This window comes from Pelecanus crispus, chromosome 10 (genome assembly GCF_030463565.1).
Source record: "Pelecanus crispus isolate bPelCri1 chromosome 10, bPelCri1.pri, whole genome shotgun sequence".
Taxonomy (NCBI): Eukaryota; Metazoa; Chordata; class Aves; order Pelecaniformes; family Pelecanidae; genus Pelecanus; species Pelecanus crispus.
The window spans coordinates 32,085,757-32,100,914 of record NC_134652.1 but is presented as its reverse complement, the minus strand read 5'-3'; the positions used below and the strand labels follow the sequence as shown (position 1 = coordinate 32,100,914).

At 38.4% G+C, this 15,158-nt stretch overlaps 1 protein-coding gene across 5 annotated transcripts in view; it reads right to left on the bottom strand.

Annotated features, from left to right (window-relative positions):
- WAPL (WAPL cohesin release factor) overlaps positions 1–15,158 on the bottom strand; it is a 72,431-nt gene that overhangs the window by 23,448 nt on the left and 33,825 nt on the right. For 4 of the 5 annotated variants that reach the window (XM_075717484.1, XM_075717485.1, XM_075717483.1 and 1 more), the window contains 3 exons: positions 5,115–5,210; positions 1,802–1,954; positions 1,417–1,553 (listed from right to left, as the gene is read on the bottom strand). In XM_075717484.1, coding sequence (XP_075573599.1) covers positions 1,417–1,553; positions 1,802–1,954; positions 5,115–5,210 — 386 coding nt within the window. The remainder of the gene's footprint in view (positions 1–1,416; positions 1,554–1,801; positions 1,955–5,114; positions 5,211–15,158) is intronic. The other variant, XM_075717486.1, reaches the window with a different exon arrangement.

Here is a 15,158-nt window from a genome sequence, read left to right as displayed (position 1 = left end):
AGTTCTATTTTAAAAATGGAAGTCTTTCCCTAGTTTTATTAGCAAGCTGTCTGCCATTTGTAGCACAGTGCAACATATAAGCTATCAAAAATACATTGCTTTTAAATGTGGAGTAATGTGGGAGTGATTTTGCAATCAAGTTTTCCATGACTACTGAGGAATCTTATTATGAAAGATTCATACGGTATGGCGTTTAAAGAACAAGTAGTCTTTAGGTCTCCAATCACAACAGCACCAGTTAGAGCTTACCTACCAGTTTCTGATTCTTTTACATCTATTCCTATCCTTACACATTGATTTCCTTTGGAAAAATACTTTTCTTTTAATTTGTTAACTGAAAGAAAAAATTTCTATGGTGTTTATAAAAGTTACATTCCCTGATATAAATTTGGAAAGTAAAAAAATCAGTTTAAGATCTTAGGAAGCTTGCCATACAGGCAAATTAAGTGCACTCAATATGAAAAACACTCTTAAACTGCCATTATGGTATTAATTTATTCTTATCATAATGTACATACAAAACTGGATAATAAATTTCTTGTGTTTATACTCCAGCAACAATATTAATTGCTAGTTTTTGAGGAACAGGAAGAATAAATTTTTAAAATAGCTCTCTTAAAAGCGTATAAAGCTTTTTCTCATCCACAGTCAAATCTCAAGCAAAGTGTCCTCATCACCTGCCTCTGTGGATTCAAGTTTTTCCGTCTCTACCATTTTTGTTTTGCTAAACAGAGAGGAAAGATTCTTACATGGTTACAGAACATCATTCTAACCACTTTCATGTCCAGGGAATGGACACCAATATTAAGTCATAAACTTTCTCAAAGCAAGACGAAATTTTTTGATACTAACTTCGCAGTAATGTGTAACTTGAATATTAAGAGTGCGATGAGCAGTTCAAGACAACTTAGGGAAGCTTCCCATACTGGAAGCCACAATACTTCCAGTGGATGCTAGCTATGTTGTTTCTCAACAGAAGATAGAGAACAGGCAGTTGGAGTTAAACAGTATCTCAATATTACATTAGCTCTAGATTACAGCCAGCAAACTTTCCAGTCTTAGGGATTTTATTTTAGAATTGAATTTTGCATTAAAAAAGACCAGAACAGACATCGCACATAAGATTGCACTAAACAAACAAAAGTTATCAGAAACTATTTTTTTAATTCATAGCAAGGAAAACAAGTGTGTTAAAGTTGTCTCTTATGTACAATTCCCTATTTCATCTTTCTAGTCATACTACTATTGACTATTCACAATATATCATCTTGATTACTTTCAAATTTTATTCTTTATAGCAGAAGTGCCAGGTAACTACCCAAACAACATTTTGAAGCATGGCCACTTCACTGATGAATATTTAGTTCAGTATCTCTTTTAAATGTAAATTCAGTGTTTTATATTAAGATATCTTACCTAAGGCAACGTGTGTTTAGGGGCTGATTGCTCTTCAATCCACTTAGCAAGTACTCAATATCATCTGTGAACTCTTGATTTTCACCAAATTCCACTACATCATTGAAGTGCTTTACATGCTGAACAACAGTGTATAACTGGAAGAGACAAATATTTTGACCTAGGTAAGTTGCTCTTGGGATTGATTATAACCTTAACAAGTACACTTTAAAATCTATTCAGTTTTGAGTGCAAGGAAACATTAAGCAGTTAATGAAGGGCATTCAACTATTTAGATAAAAATATTATCTTTAAAAGGAAAGCCAAATTTCATTTTGACACTGTTCCTTCAGTACTTAGGATTACCAATAATTCTTTATCTTAAAAATTTGTTAAGAATACTTACTTCTTTGTCTTCTTTCCTACATTTCAATGCAGTTACTATCTCTTGATAGGGCTGAGTAGGTATTGTCACAGTTTTTATCACTTTGGGAGGTGGTGCAGGAGCCTTAAAAACTCCATCATCTTTATGAATTGCCTCCTTTGAAGATAGCCTTACCTATTAATAAGAAAGTGCTAAAATGGGCAGATGTTTTGAGCATGTAAACATATACTAAATACATCAGGAAACAGTACAGGTGTGCAATTGTCAAACTCACATTTTGGGACTATTTAGTCCTTGCCTTACACTACTAAGGTGTACCTAAGCTGTGTGATAATGTACCTACTCTTAAAAAAAAATTTAAGATGTCAGAAATTATATGAGTTTTTAAATACAAAAACCAGTTCTAAGTAGTCAGGAAAGCTCCAGTAGACTTCTGAAATTAAAAAAAGAGGAAAACAAAAAAAAAGTCCTTTACACTGGTTCCTTAAGCTTTAGGGTAAGTAAACCAATCAAGTTCAGCGTTTAAAAACAATTAGTTGTTGATACTTGCAAGTATCTTACCCCCTTACACTGGAGCTTCCAGGACTAAGTTGGTTGCTATACTGAACCATCATTAAGTACACTGGTCTGGATACGAGCACAGCATTGAGCAATCACTGTCTCAACATAGCCAGCACTGAGAAACTCTGTGCCTACTGTTCTCATCTCTAACTACTGAAGGCTACGACACTACTGTACTTAGGGTGTAGCTATCAGAAAGCTGACCTCTCCAACCTGACACTGCAAACTGTATTTTGCCTGTAGGTGGAAGACTACCAATATAAATCTTGTAGCACCATAAAAAAACTGCCACACAGAGAAATGAGAGAGGCACGTGGCATGCCTCGAACAGGTAGAGTATGCTCTTGTGAATTCATGGTATTCTCCGTACACTGGTCTTATTCATATTTGTGGTGTTAATATTTTAGGAACAACATATTATAGTACAAAATACAGCAAAACCTATTCTGAACTTAAAACAGGTAGTAGAGAACTTGATGTTAGGTCTAGAATAACTACTGACAAGTTTCCAGCCAACTCAGGCAAGTATTACAGGTTTCTCCTCAACCTACTCCTCTGTATTAGTTTACGGCTACTATGAGCCTAAGTGTCAGCTTATCTTCAGATTACTACTTTGGCACAAATTCAGATGTGAAGACAAACTACAGAAAACAAGGCATACAGGAAAAAGACCTCCAAATGCCAAATTCTAAATATGCAGTGCCAACACCAGTGGTCATTTACTCACCCTCAATCTAAGTAACATCATGTACTTAAGTTTCCTTATGTAGAAAAATGAGAATTTTTTTAAAGTGTGCCTGAAAAAAGTAGAATTAATATGCAGGCATAGAGAATGCATTAACTGTTACTCAATCCAGAGGATGTTTTGGGAGAAAGCCTTCTTGTGCACTGTGCATTGACAGTCAAAGTTAAAATATAAGCCAAAACAACCTGCTCTATTGTCTATTTCTTTCCATGCTGCCTCTATCACTTTGCAGCACTTGAGTTATTTGCCCACTTAGGCTCCGGTGGCAAAATGCTAATAAACCGCCCTGAAAAGCTGGTTTAGAGCACATACTGGAGGACTCTGGTCTTATCAGTCTGCGAACACAGGAGATCCACTGAAGTGTCTCATCCAAGTCTTGGTTTAATGGCTTCCCCTTCAAAGCAAATTCCAAGGGAGCTTGGAGAGGCCATAAGAAAGAGTACTTGGCATAGGCAGTTTGCATGCTATGGGTTTCTCACTGTAAATCTAAGACAAATTTATCCAGATCTTCAGGTAACCAATTTCTACAGAAATGAAAGAGGCAGGATCATCTGCGCAGGGATTACCGCTGAACATTTGGATCAAGGCTCATTTATCTTGTAACTCTTAAATCTTAATCATACACATGTAAATCAAGGTAAAAAAAGTGACTGAAGTAACTTCAGATGTACATCATAACACAAGGAACAGATACAAATTCCCCTAACTGGTCTGTTCAGCCAAACCTCTGCCACATTCCTGAATTAATATTTTGATGGTTCCGGTTACAAAGTGGGAGTTTGACAGAAGACAAAATGGCTTGTCTGAATATGAACAGCCCAGACATTTTCCTAGCCTGAAGAGGATATATTCGAAGTCTGTCTGAGAAGACTCAGACCAAATCTGCCTTTACGTTAGCTATCAAAGTACTTCACAAAAAATCAGTATCAACACAAAGATTCAGTAAGCAACAAAAGCTTCCGTTCAAATGCACGTTAATTTAAATTGAGAACAGGGTTTAGTAGAAAACCAGGACTGAAATTTCTGCTCTCTCCTCAAACACCAGTGGTAATGGTTATTTTAAAATGAGTCATCTGCATTTTCCAGGCAGTGCAGTTAATATCAAAGGAAGGCTGTTCAAAATACTGTGAGGATGCAACCAAACCCAACCACAAATCAAAGAGGAGCTAGTATCAGAACAGCAGACACACAGGTGGAATTAAAAACACAAAACAAAACTGAAACTGGTGACGACAACAAAAGCTGAAGACTTATCACTGCAAAAATATCTACTTTCAGGTTTTCTGTTCTCAGGCAAGTACTGTAAGCAAGGCGCCAAATGAAGTTTACTGACAATGTGCAATGCTCTCTCAGCATAATCAGTAACAACTGTTACACATATGTAAGCCCACGACCCTGGATTCGCAGGGTCTCAAAAGAATTAAAAACCAATTACCTTAAGCCTCAGAACAATCACGGATTTTTGAACAAACAAGTTGCTTTAAGAACTGTTTTCACCTCGTCTACTTTTTGCAGACATGCTTACAATCTGGTATGTTCATATTAGCATTGTTGGCTGCATACAGAAAATTTTGTTTCTTTCATAGTGTATAAAGACTCAAGTCAGCAATTCACAATATTCCATTAGAAAGGAAAAATAAATGAAATATGTCTTTTTAAGTTTTTCCTTTTTGAACCTGCAACTTGCTGATTTCTATGTGTATTAGCAAGGTAATCCTCGGGGTTCTCACAGAAGACGAAATGGAGTCCATTGTTAGAAAGCTTAACTTCAGCAGATTAGGGAACATAGCTTGATTGAAGTATTTTTTTGTATCCGCATATTGAAATGATATGGAAGATGCTGTTCTAGAGTATTTTCACTGACAATTTCTTTCCTATCAAATACCCAATGGCTCACATCACAAAGTGGACTTCATTCTGAATTACTGTGACATTACCAGATACCAAGAACTTGTGTTTCAAAAAATATCAGCGAATCTTAAAAGGAGGTTTACTAAACTTGAAAAAAAACAAAAACAGTCTACTTACTGGGACACTGGGAGTTTTCAAAACCGGTGGTGCTGGCAGAGCCTCTGATTCTGGCTGGTTCCAGTGTCTAGCATTATATACAGCTTTTGTGGGAGACTGAAAGATAAAAGTTATTTTTAAGCAAATCTACCAGTAGTCACTATATACTTCAAAAATTACTGTAGCAATAATGTAGCCAAACAAGTAAAATGAGCTGCATTTGTCCCCCTTCTGTATTCCCAGCAACACAACTTCTCCATATTATATGTATCAGAAAACCTGAAAGACTTTGAAGCATCTGATGATTTTGAAGACACACAGACCCACTCAAATGGCAAAAGACATGATGTGTATGTATTTCAAGAATTTTTCTGTTTTTCTACTTTTTAAATTTATTCAAAGGTCTGCAACCTTCCTATAGACAAAACCAGACAGCCATGGAGGAAAAAAAAACATATTAGCAAACACCATGTCAGTAGAAAATATAACTAGTTTTGAATCAAAATGTAGAATTGATATAGACTTTGATGCTTGGAGGAATAGAAAACACTCAAAATGAAATGCCTTAATCCATATTAATAAATTAAGAAGCCCTTTTTTTCCCCCCTTCCTGCTCAAAATGTGTTAAGGCAAATCAAAATGCATCAAAATTTACTTTATTGAATTTTTGGGAAATACAACATAACTCTTAGAGGAAGCATCTGAGTTTACCAATCTAATTGCATAATAATATTCCAGACTAATAGACCATAACTATTTTCACAATTTCCCAACATGCCATATATTGTGTAAACTGTATAACTACGTACCTCTTCATACACACTTATATAGCATTTTACACGTGGAAAAGTTACTAAAAAAAGTTGGGCATTAAAAATAATTTTCTGTCAAAAATATAATGTATCAACTTTTAAAACAGATACTGGCTCAAGTACTGCTCACAGAGGGTCTACATGTAGCAAACCTAGCAGTACCAGCTATGGATTGAATACCATTCTATGAAGCGGAACAAGGTTTTGGCATGTCAAAAGCTAGAAAGCAGATTTTATAAGTCAAGAGTTTCTGTATTACTGCTAAAACTCTACTGTGCTGCATCCTTCCGTTCCTTACAAGAAGAGAAAGCCCTGACTAACAAAACTTCAAAGAACATTAGCAGAATGAAAATCTCAGCTACAAGTTCTCAGAGCCCAAAAGACCTGTCAAGCACTAAATCATTTTAGTTTCCAGACAAGAGAAAAGCCTCTTTCTGTCCTACGATGAGCTTTGATGTGGTCATAAGAAACTTAACTTAGTTGGAGTTTTTAATTTTTTTTTTTTTTTAAAGCAGTGCTCATGTACCATTCAGCAACAACGATACAATGGCCATCGTCTTAATGGTTTTACCTACTTTCCAAGGCAGCTCTTTTAAATAATGCATTTTCAGGTGATGGGCATATCAAGTCCTTCAGCAGCCACATGTAGCCACCATAGCCACACATAGGAATGCCAAAATAAGGGTTTTGATAATTTCAATTTTTAACTTGCCCAATTTTCTGACCATCTCACCAACCTCAAAAAAGTTTAACTGAGAAACCAGTTTTAAGTTCGTGCTGCTACAGTTCTGCGAGGACATCTCTGTCCACAAATAGGAAGACGGTGTCCTATCAATCAAGTTAGCTGCTGCTGCCAAAATAGTTACAAGGTTAACTCTCTTTTCTCCTATGCATTTCTGAGTAGCAAATTCTTACCCTGAATGTGACCCAGGGTTTACGATGAACAAATGAAGGAGAGCTTAATGACAAAGACGCTTTTTTCATCATGAAAGATACAATGTTTCACAAATGTCTGTGACAGAAAAGAACCACTGAATATATTCTAGGTACTCACTTTTTTTCCTTGAATTACAACAGTTCCATGAATTATCTCAGTGCATAGTTAAGATTGGGAAGAGAGGGTGTAAGTTTCTGGGTGCCATATCCTGCTATACAGGATAATTCAATGAAGTAACATACTCTATCAAGCAACCAGCATGAGAGTACAGCATATATTTACCCTCAGTTTCAGCTGATGCATAATTCTTCTTAACCTTGCATGGTAGCTTTACTACTACAATTCTGACAGCAGCATACTGCATTACAGCTGCCAGAAGTCCTATTAACATAGGATATTCTTTGTTAGTAATTCCAAACCTCAGTCATAGTCCCAAATAGTATTCTGCCCATGCTTAAAGGATACTAATATACTAATATTCCTGAATTTCCTGTCTGGGAGCTACACAGGAGGTTTTCAGATCTCTGCAACAGCAGTGCTGGGCTCAGCACACCCAGCGGGGAGATGCAACCCACACAACAGGATCCTAGATTTATGCCTTTCTCTTATCTCGATGCAGAAACTCCAGGGCACAGACCAAGGCAAGCTCTGCTGCTGCAGGACTCCCATTTTCATGAAGTTCAAGGGAAGAGCACGCCATACCTGCTCCCCTGGTACGTAAAGCCTCTGCCTGTGCCCCGCCTGTGTGTTTCTTTTCCTTCAGGCCTTATGCTCTATGCCGAACCAAAGGCAGCCCTTGTCAGGCGGGAGGGGAGCAGGGGGAGCAGAGCCCCGCTGGCATTCAAGCTCGTCTTACTCAGTGGGGCAGCAGTTGGGACGGGCCCTCGCTGACCACGCGCCAGGAGCGTCTGCAGCCTTGGCTTATCGAAATTTAGCACCTCTGTTGCATACACATGCATACAGCAAGGAAGCACAGATGAGAGAGATCAAGTTCAGTGCTTCGATATGGAATAAGAACAAAGTATACAAACAGCTGTGCCAGCATAATCAAAAGGTCCACACAGCATTAGTGCGTTTTCTTCAGCAGAGAGCAACAGCTGATGCGTAGGAAAGAGTTCAACAGAGCAAACAGATAAAGACAATTCCTTCTAAATACTCAGGGCTCAGAGACTTCCCGAGTCAAAGGCGGCATCCCTTTTACTTAACAAAGTCAAAAATGGGCTTTTCTTCCTTGATTTTCCTTAATCCCCTACTAAATCAAAAGCTAGGGCATCCCAAAGCGTTTTGTGACAAGGCACTTTACAGCTTGCTGGGACACTACCAATGCAATACAGAAAAAAATCCTCATTTTATGTAAGAAATCAAGTAATGCCACCAATAAACGCCTGTTCTGAGAAATGAGGACGTCTTCATTTAGCAGCTCTCTTGTAACTGAAAACGGTAATTATTTAAAACCTCAAATACCTATGCAAGGTTAGTTTTAGCCACTACCCCTTGTAATATCTTCCACTTTTAGGTCAAAGTAATCTCGCCTGTGATTCCATGCCTTCCCAGTAATACTTCATTAGACAGCAGACACTGCTCCCCAGCATCCCTGCCGTCTGGTCCAGTATCCTGTCTCGCACTGATTGCACACAGCTCAACCACCAAACACACCTGCAAAAATCCAACACTGCTTTCCAAAGAAATACGTTCTAATCAATTCTGACACATTATGCAGAGACTCTTATAACTCACATGGACATGGCAAATGCATCCCTCCTTTACAACCACCTCTTAAAGCAACCTTCACATTTTCCCTTGCAACACAAAACGAGGATGACCTTCCAGAACAATTGCAAAGAAACTGCACCAATGCTGATCCATCAGTAAGCACCGTGTAGACTTGCTTTAGATTACCCTGTGACAGAACTGAAGCCAGGAATAGTATCAAAGACTAAATGAATGCTAGTGAACAAAGACTTTTCAGAAGGGCTTGATCACAAAAACAAAGGGGTTTGTTTGGTTTTGGTGGGTTTTTTTGTTTGTTTGTTTGGTTTTAAGGCAACTCAAATGCTTGTGATAACAAGCTTCCCTGAAGAAGCAACACTGATATTTAAGCAGCAGTGATTTAAGAAACTGACTTCCTCTTACAGACAAGACAACCTTGTGATTATTCAAATAATGCAGACATTTCTTGAAGAATTCCTCCTCTCAAGATTAACTTAGAATAGATGCAAGTGGAAGTACATCATTCCTTTGAATTCTGTGTTCTGAAGGCAAATAAGTCCTGCAATATTAATCAGCTGTAAGAGCTTCTGCTGAATAGCAGAAGAGTTTCCTTCTTTCGTATGTATAGAACTGACAGCTGTTTATACACAGATTGATGTCTGAAAGAGTGCAAATATCCCAGTGAGGGTATAGACCAATATTGTCCTGTGGGACTCTGCACGTGGTTCTGGGGGGGTGAACTCAGATGCCAAACCAGAACTAATGCCAGGGATTTTACAAAATGCACAGGGCTGTCAGTTTTATAAGATCATCTCCAAATGGCATAAACTATGGGTCATGCTTAACCTCCCATCCCCAAAAGCCTGAATGCTGAAGTTTGAGAGCTGGCACTCTGCACACACTGATGCAGCACTGCCTGCCATTCATAGATACAAGAATAGGAGAAAATAAGAGCCAGGGACATGAGTCATACTGAAAATACTAGAAAAACAAGAAAGACAGCAGCTATTTGCAGGCAAGAACACTTTCCAAGGTAGCAGACAATGGCAAAAGAAAACCCAAAACCATTTTTAACAGATATCCTGATAAGGCTGTATGCCAGATGCTCATCAAAACTACAAGTTCCAAAAAAACCCAATAAACCAAAACATATGATTATTTACCACTCGGTAGTCATAATCATGAAGAGTAGTACTCTGTCCTGCATGTCCCACTTTGAACAGGAAAAAGGTAACAAGTATGTTATACAGCACAGCACTGTTCATCATGGACTGTTTCTTTCGAAAAAGGAAAGGAATGAACATCCATTCAGAGCAAAGAAAAAGAAATTACACTTCAAAACAGGAAGATGGAATATCAGTTCAGAACAGGCTGAGCCATGTGTATATAACACAAAAGAAGTTAATTTGGACTCCGGATAAGATAGCAGTCTCCAACTGCAGTTAAAAAACAGGAGCAAACCAGGACCAAGTCATTTATTCTGTCTTCAAAAGGTGAACCGAATCTCTCTTATTTGGATCACAGTAGCAGATTAGTGCCAATAAATCACCTCTGGGTGCCATGGACCACTTAATCGTGAGCTGCTATGGCATTTAATGCAGTATACAAAAATCTTTATGCATGCACATAGGTAGACAACTACAAGTTGTTAGTCAGACAAGGCTGAAGAGTATCAGCGGCAGACAACACAATGAGCAGGGGGGAAAAATGTCACTGAAGCTTTCCTTCCATCAGACCTCTGAGAAACCGCAAAATCTTTTTTCTTCCCCAACTCTCAAAAGGAGGCCTACAGGGCAGAACAAGACGATGGGTCAAACATCCAAGTGAAACTTGACAATTTAACTTGAAGAAACAGGACAGTTTGATAAATGCGAGATTTGTTCTTTAATAGAAATAGTTAATGGTGTTCTGTGTGCTGCTAACACTGAGTCTACTCAAAACTGGTCAGCTCAGAAGCAGAAGCCATATGGTTCTGGTTACTAATTTGGCCTGAAACCTATGTTAAGTCTAATTAAAAGGGACAGGGTACAATAGTTTAGACATATCGCCACATACTGGAAACAAATCACTTCAATCACAAGAGAAAAACCTGCATCTGCTGTCAAGTAACTGTACTGCCACAAACACATCCTTGTAAAAGTTGTTAGACAAAATTCCTGCCCTCTTTGTTGCTACATAAAGGCAGACACGCACATCAGCCCTCCCCCCGTTTTCCCCACCCCAATCCTAATCTACTCAAAGTGCATCAATCTACTAACAGGAAAGCCTTACAAAATTGCAACAACAATGGAATTCCAGAGGTCATATGGCTGGAGCGCACACACGTGCATGCACATCCACATAAGCGTTTCCATTTGGATCAGTGAAACGTTTTTCAAATAAACCTCCCAGGTGGCCTCAGTTACGACATTGTGGTTTGCATCACTGAGTCTCCGAGTACGCTCACCTGATTCCTTTCCAATGAAACCAAACTTGAAGATGCTCTTCCAGAGCACACCTACCTCGTGCCAGCTGTTACCAGGCTTTCCCTAAAGCAGATCAGAATAAAGCTAATTCAAAGTAAAAACTTCTAGATGTGTATAATGGGGACACTGGGCCCTCAACACCAACTGCTTCACTCTCAAGACGTGCTCACGTTGCATTGCGCTATTATCTAATGTACATCAAGTCACAGAGCTGAGCGAACCAACCACGCTCATACAGTACATGGGAGCGGTGAAGACAGCCAATTTTGCATATTCATCTGCATATAAATTAAGCTCCCACTGGAAAATAAAACTGGTATATTTTAATCTTTGAGTGTTTTTCCCATTTTAGAACGTTCTACAGGACTGAGGCCTTGTGCAATGAAACATTTACCCTACAGTTATCCTGCATTGCTTAATTACTAAACCACTGAGTTAATTACTGGGAACTACATAACCAATGGGGGGCAGAAATGCGAAGATGCAAAAGAGAATCTGGTTTCAAGAATGTTTTAATGCATCTTTGCTTCTTGATGAAGAGTTAATACCAGTAGGAGCTGGAAGCATAAAACACAGTTTCCACTGTGACATTAAACATTTTCCATTCAACTTGATTTCTCTACTTCCCGAAAAGTGTTACGTACACACAAGGGGAGAAGGATTTCTATGCTTATTTTTCATTTGTTCCTCTTGCCTCTATGAGGACTTAGCCTGTTACCTTCACGTTGCACTTTGCATCCCTACCTTTCTCAGAACAAAGCTACGTTTCAACTGCTAACATCTTTCTTGACACTGCACAGGAGAAGAAATGCACTTCCAACAACGTTGCTACCACAGTTCTACCTAACAGTTGCATATGGAGGACAGATGAGGAAGCAGTTTTGCCAGATGGAAGGATCTCAGCTCAGCATCTACCAGAACACACCCTTCTTCACCACAGTGTAATACGAAGGAGTGGGAAGAAGATAATTTTGATCAGCATCAAATGATTATCTTGAAGTTAACAGAACAACTCTTGGCATTTGCTTTCACTCTGAGATGGCTTTGAGGTGTTAGGCCCCAACTCAACTCAGTAAAATTACAGTGGCTACTTCACTCTTCAAATTAGGTGACTAATCTAAAAACCTGCCAGCCCCGATTAGTATCCTGTTTACTAACTTAAAAATTAAGAACTGGTTTTGGTCTATTTACATTAATACCAGAAGGAAAAAAAAAAGTCCCTAAGTGGTAAGCACTAGGAAGCCAGTATTAAATAAATACACTTACTGAAGAACCTGGTTTTGCAAAGGTTAAGTGAAATAATCGTATCAGTATGAAGCTTTGGTTTTTAACAAATCAACTATTTCAGAGATTTATTCTCACTTTTTATCTTTTTTTAAAAATAAATGTTTATTCCAACAATGCAGAAGTTACTTAAAATACACATGCTGTTTATAATTGGTTAACACTTAGAACAGCTCATGTCTTGTGCACCATTCCAACAAAGTTTGTTTTTTTTTTGGGGGGGGGGGGGGTGGGGGGTGGGGGGTGGTGGTGCGCGGAACCCAACCCAAAAACCACTTCAGTTCAGGACTGGGCAGACCATCTGCCAAAAGCACCAACCCGTAAATGAAAGGAATGTACTGCAGAAGCAGCAACATGCTGTCACAGGTTGTCAGATCTGACCACCACTGCTTGTCAAACTGCTGATGAAACAGACTGCTGGCTTAGCACTAAACTGACACAAGCCAGAGATTTCACAGAATATTTTGATTGTCAAAATTCAGCTTGGCTCCTCAACAGAGTCAGAATAGCAAATGTCCACTAATAATCATCTTTCCTATAAAAAAAAAAAAGGCAATTTTGACATCCTAAATTAGGATGCAAATAGCAGCTCAATGCAGGCAGTATGAGCAGTTCAGTAGCACTGAAAAAATGCTTTGTTACAACTGTTCATCCTTTCGGTAGGACACTTTTCCTAAAGGTTGTGCAAGACAAAGATGAGCACTTTTTAAAATTAGTTCTGACCAGTCTACTCCGATCTTACCATTGAATGTATGGAAAGGACTATGACTGATACAGCAAAACTTTAAAATTATGCTGCCACTGCTGCTTTTCCAAGACTATTTATTTGAAACCAGCTATGGAAAAATAACTAACCAAAACCACCTGAAGTTGTGCACTCAAGATAGATTGATCTTCACATACATTAAATCTAACATCTACCAAAAAAAAAAATCTTTAAAAATTTAATTTGGGGAAAAACAGATTCATTTGCAGGCAAGCAAAAATAAATGTTATTTGCAGGATGTCTTTGATAAACATCTACTCTAAAGTATAACACAAGCTAAGTGGAAAACTACAGATCACAGTACAGCCTGGTTTCTTTCCCCTCCCACGCACACGTCATTGTCATATTAGCCGTAAGAATACTCAGTCAAACCAAGAGCCATGCATGGTTTTGTACTTCTTCAATTTCAAAACACTTTCAAAGATCAGGTACAAGTATTTCATCTTGGACTTCAAGTAAACTTAGACACAGCATTTGTTTCAAGCTGGTATTTATAGCTTCTTCCAGTCAGCATAAAACACTGGCGGAAAAAACACACATCAACCTGTAAAAGATCTCACAGGTTATACCCTTAAACTTGTATTACAGCAAATCCTATTAGGAACAACAGGATCACACAGAAGCTTTATTTTCAAGGATTGACAGTTTCTCACAGTGCCTAAAATTTGTAACAGGAATATGGCAACTCGATGAAAACAACCTATTCACGGAAAAAAAGCTGTCTACAGGACAAGAAAGATGCAATTAAACAACGAACTATGGACTCACTGCAGATCAAACTGAAGTCACACAGAAGAAAAAAAAAATTTTTTCTGGTTCAGCCCTTGATAGCTTGAAATTAGTGCTCTTCACACAGTAGTGATTTAACACGTCCTTACAACTGATCTGTCCAAAAAACAGACTTCGAAATCTTGCACGCATTTCTGTACCTTGTTGGGCACAAAACACAGCAGTTATTCATAATACTTGAATAAAACAGGAAAAGTAACAAATAGTTACAGGGTTATGACTGGATCAAGTTTTTATCCTGGATACAGAGTTCAGCAGCAGTCTGTTGGTTAAGCCACGTCTGAATTCAGCAACGATTTCATTCATGTATTCAACACTACTGTCATGACTAACTCTATTGATGTCACTTGATCAAAGTAATGCATGTAATCCTGCTAACAGCGGCTGTGCTCAGTGAGCATTTCTCAGTTGCAATGTTGACTTAACCAGGTTAAGACGTTTTAATCTCTCTTCTTTGGTTCCCTCAACTGAGTGGATACAATTGTTTACAGTCTCCCAGTGAACCCGACTGAGATTTATGTTAAATGTTTCCTTTTAGTGGGTTATTTTTTAAAGACAGATGGGTTCCTCAATTTAATCCAACACATACCTCGGGAAACTGAAGGAGCAAAGGAACAGGAGCGAGCAGGTGGAGCAAAAGGAGAGCAAAGGCAGCTTCACCAAACACTTCCGTCAGTATTTCTTACCTTTTTCAGGCAAAACCAGTCCTTACAGTAGGTGGAGTTTTGTTGGGTTTGGGGAAGTTTTTGGGGGGGTTTGTTGTTGTTTTTTTGATGCATAATACAAGAAAATCTCAGCTTTTCCTGACAAATGCATTCCACACCGGTAGAGTAACTTTCAAGCAATGCCGCTGTTAAAAACAAGGGAAGTGCTTTGCACAGGAAACTCAATGGTCCAGTACTTGAGTGAGTGGACCAAAGGAAACACTATGATAATCAAGTTAGTGGCAAAGAGGTTTTTCCGTACCTTTTCCTGTACAACTCAATGCATGCACAAGATGGAGAAGGGGGGGGAAGCACACAATGATGTAATGTTGTTCTTCCCATTCACTGTGTACATGTGGGGAAATGCACAGAGTCGCAAAACAGACAGGTTTTCTAGAGCTAAGACCTCAAGAAGCAAGTTTAGAGAAATTTCTCCAGGCGCAGCAAGACAAGAGAATAAGAAAAAATATTTAAGCTAGTTTAAATTTGTTTATAAGCATTCAATTCTTATTGCAAAAGTGAGTAGTTAAAGCAAAACCACAAATTTTAACTGAAGTCAGAAGTCATTAAGCAATGGACTAACACTCAGGTTAGTTTT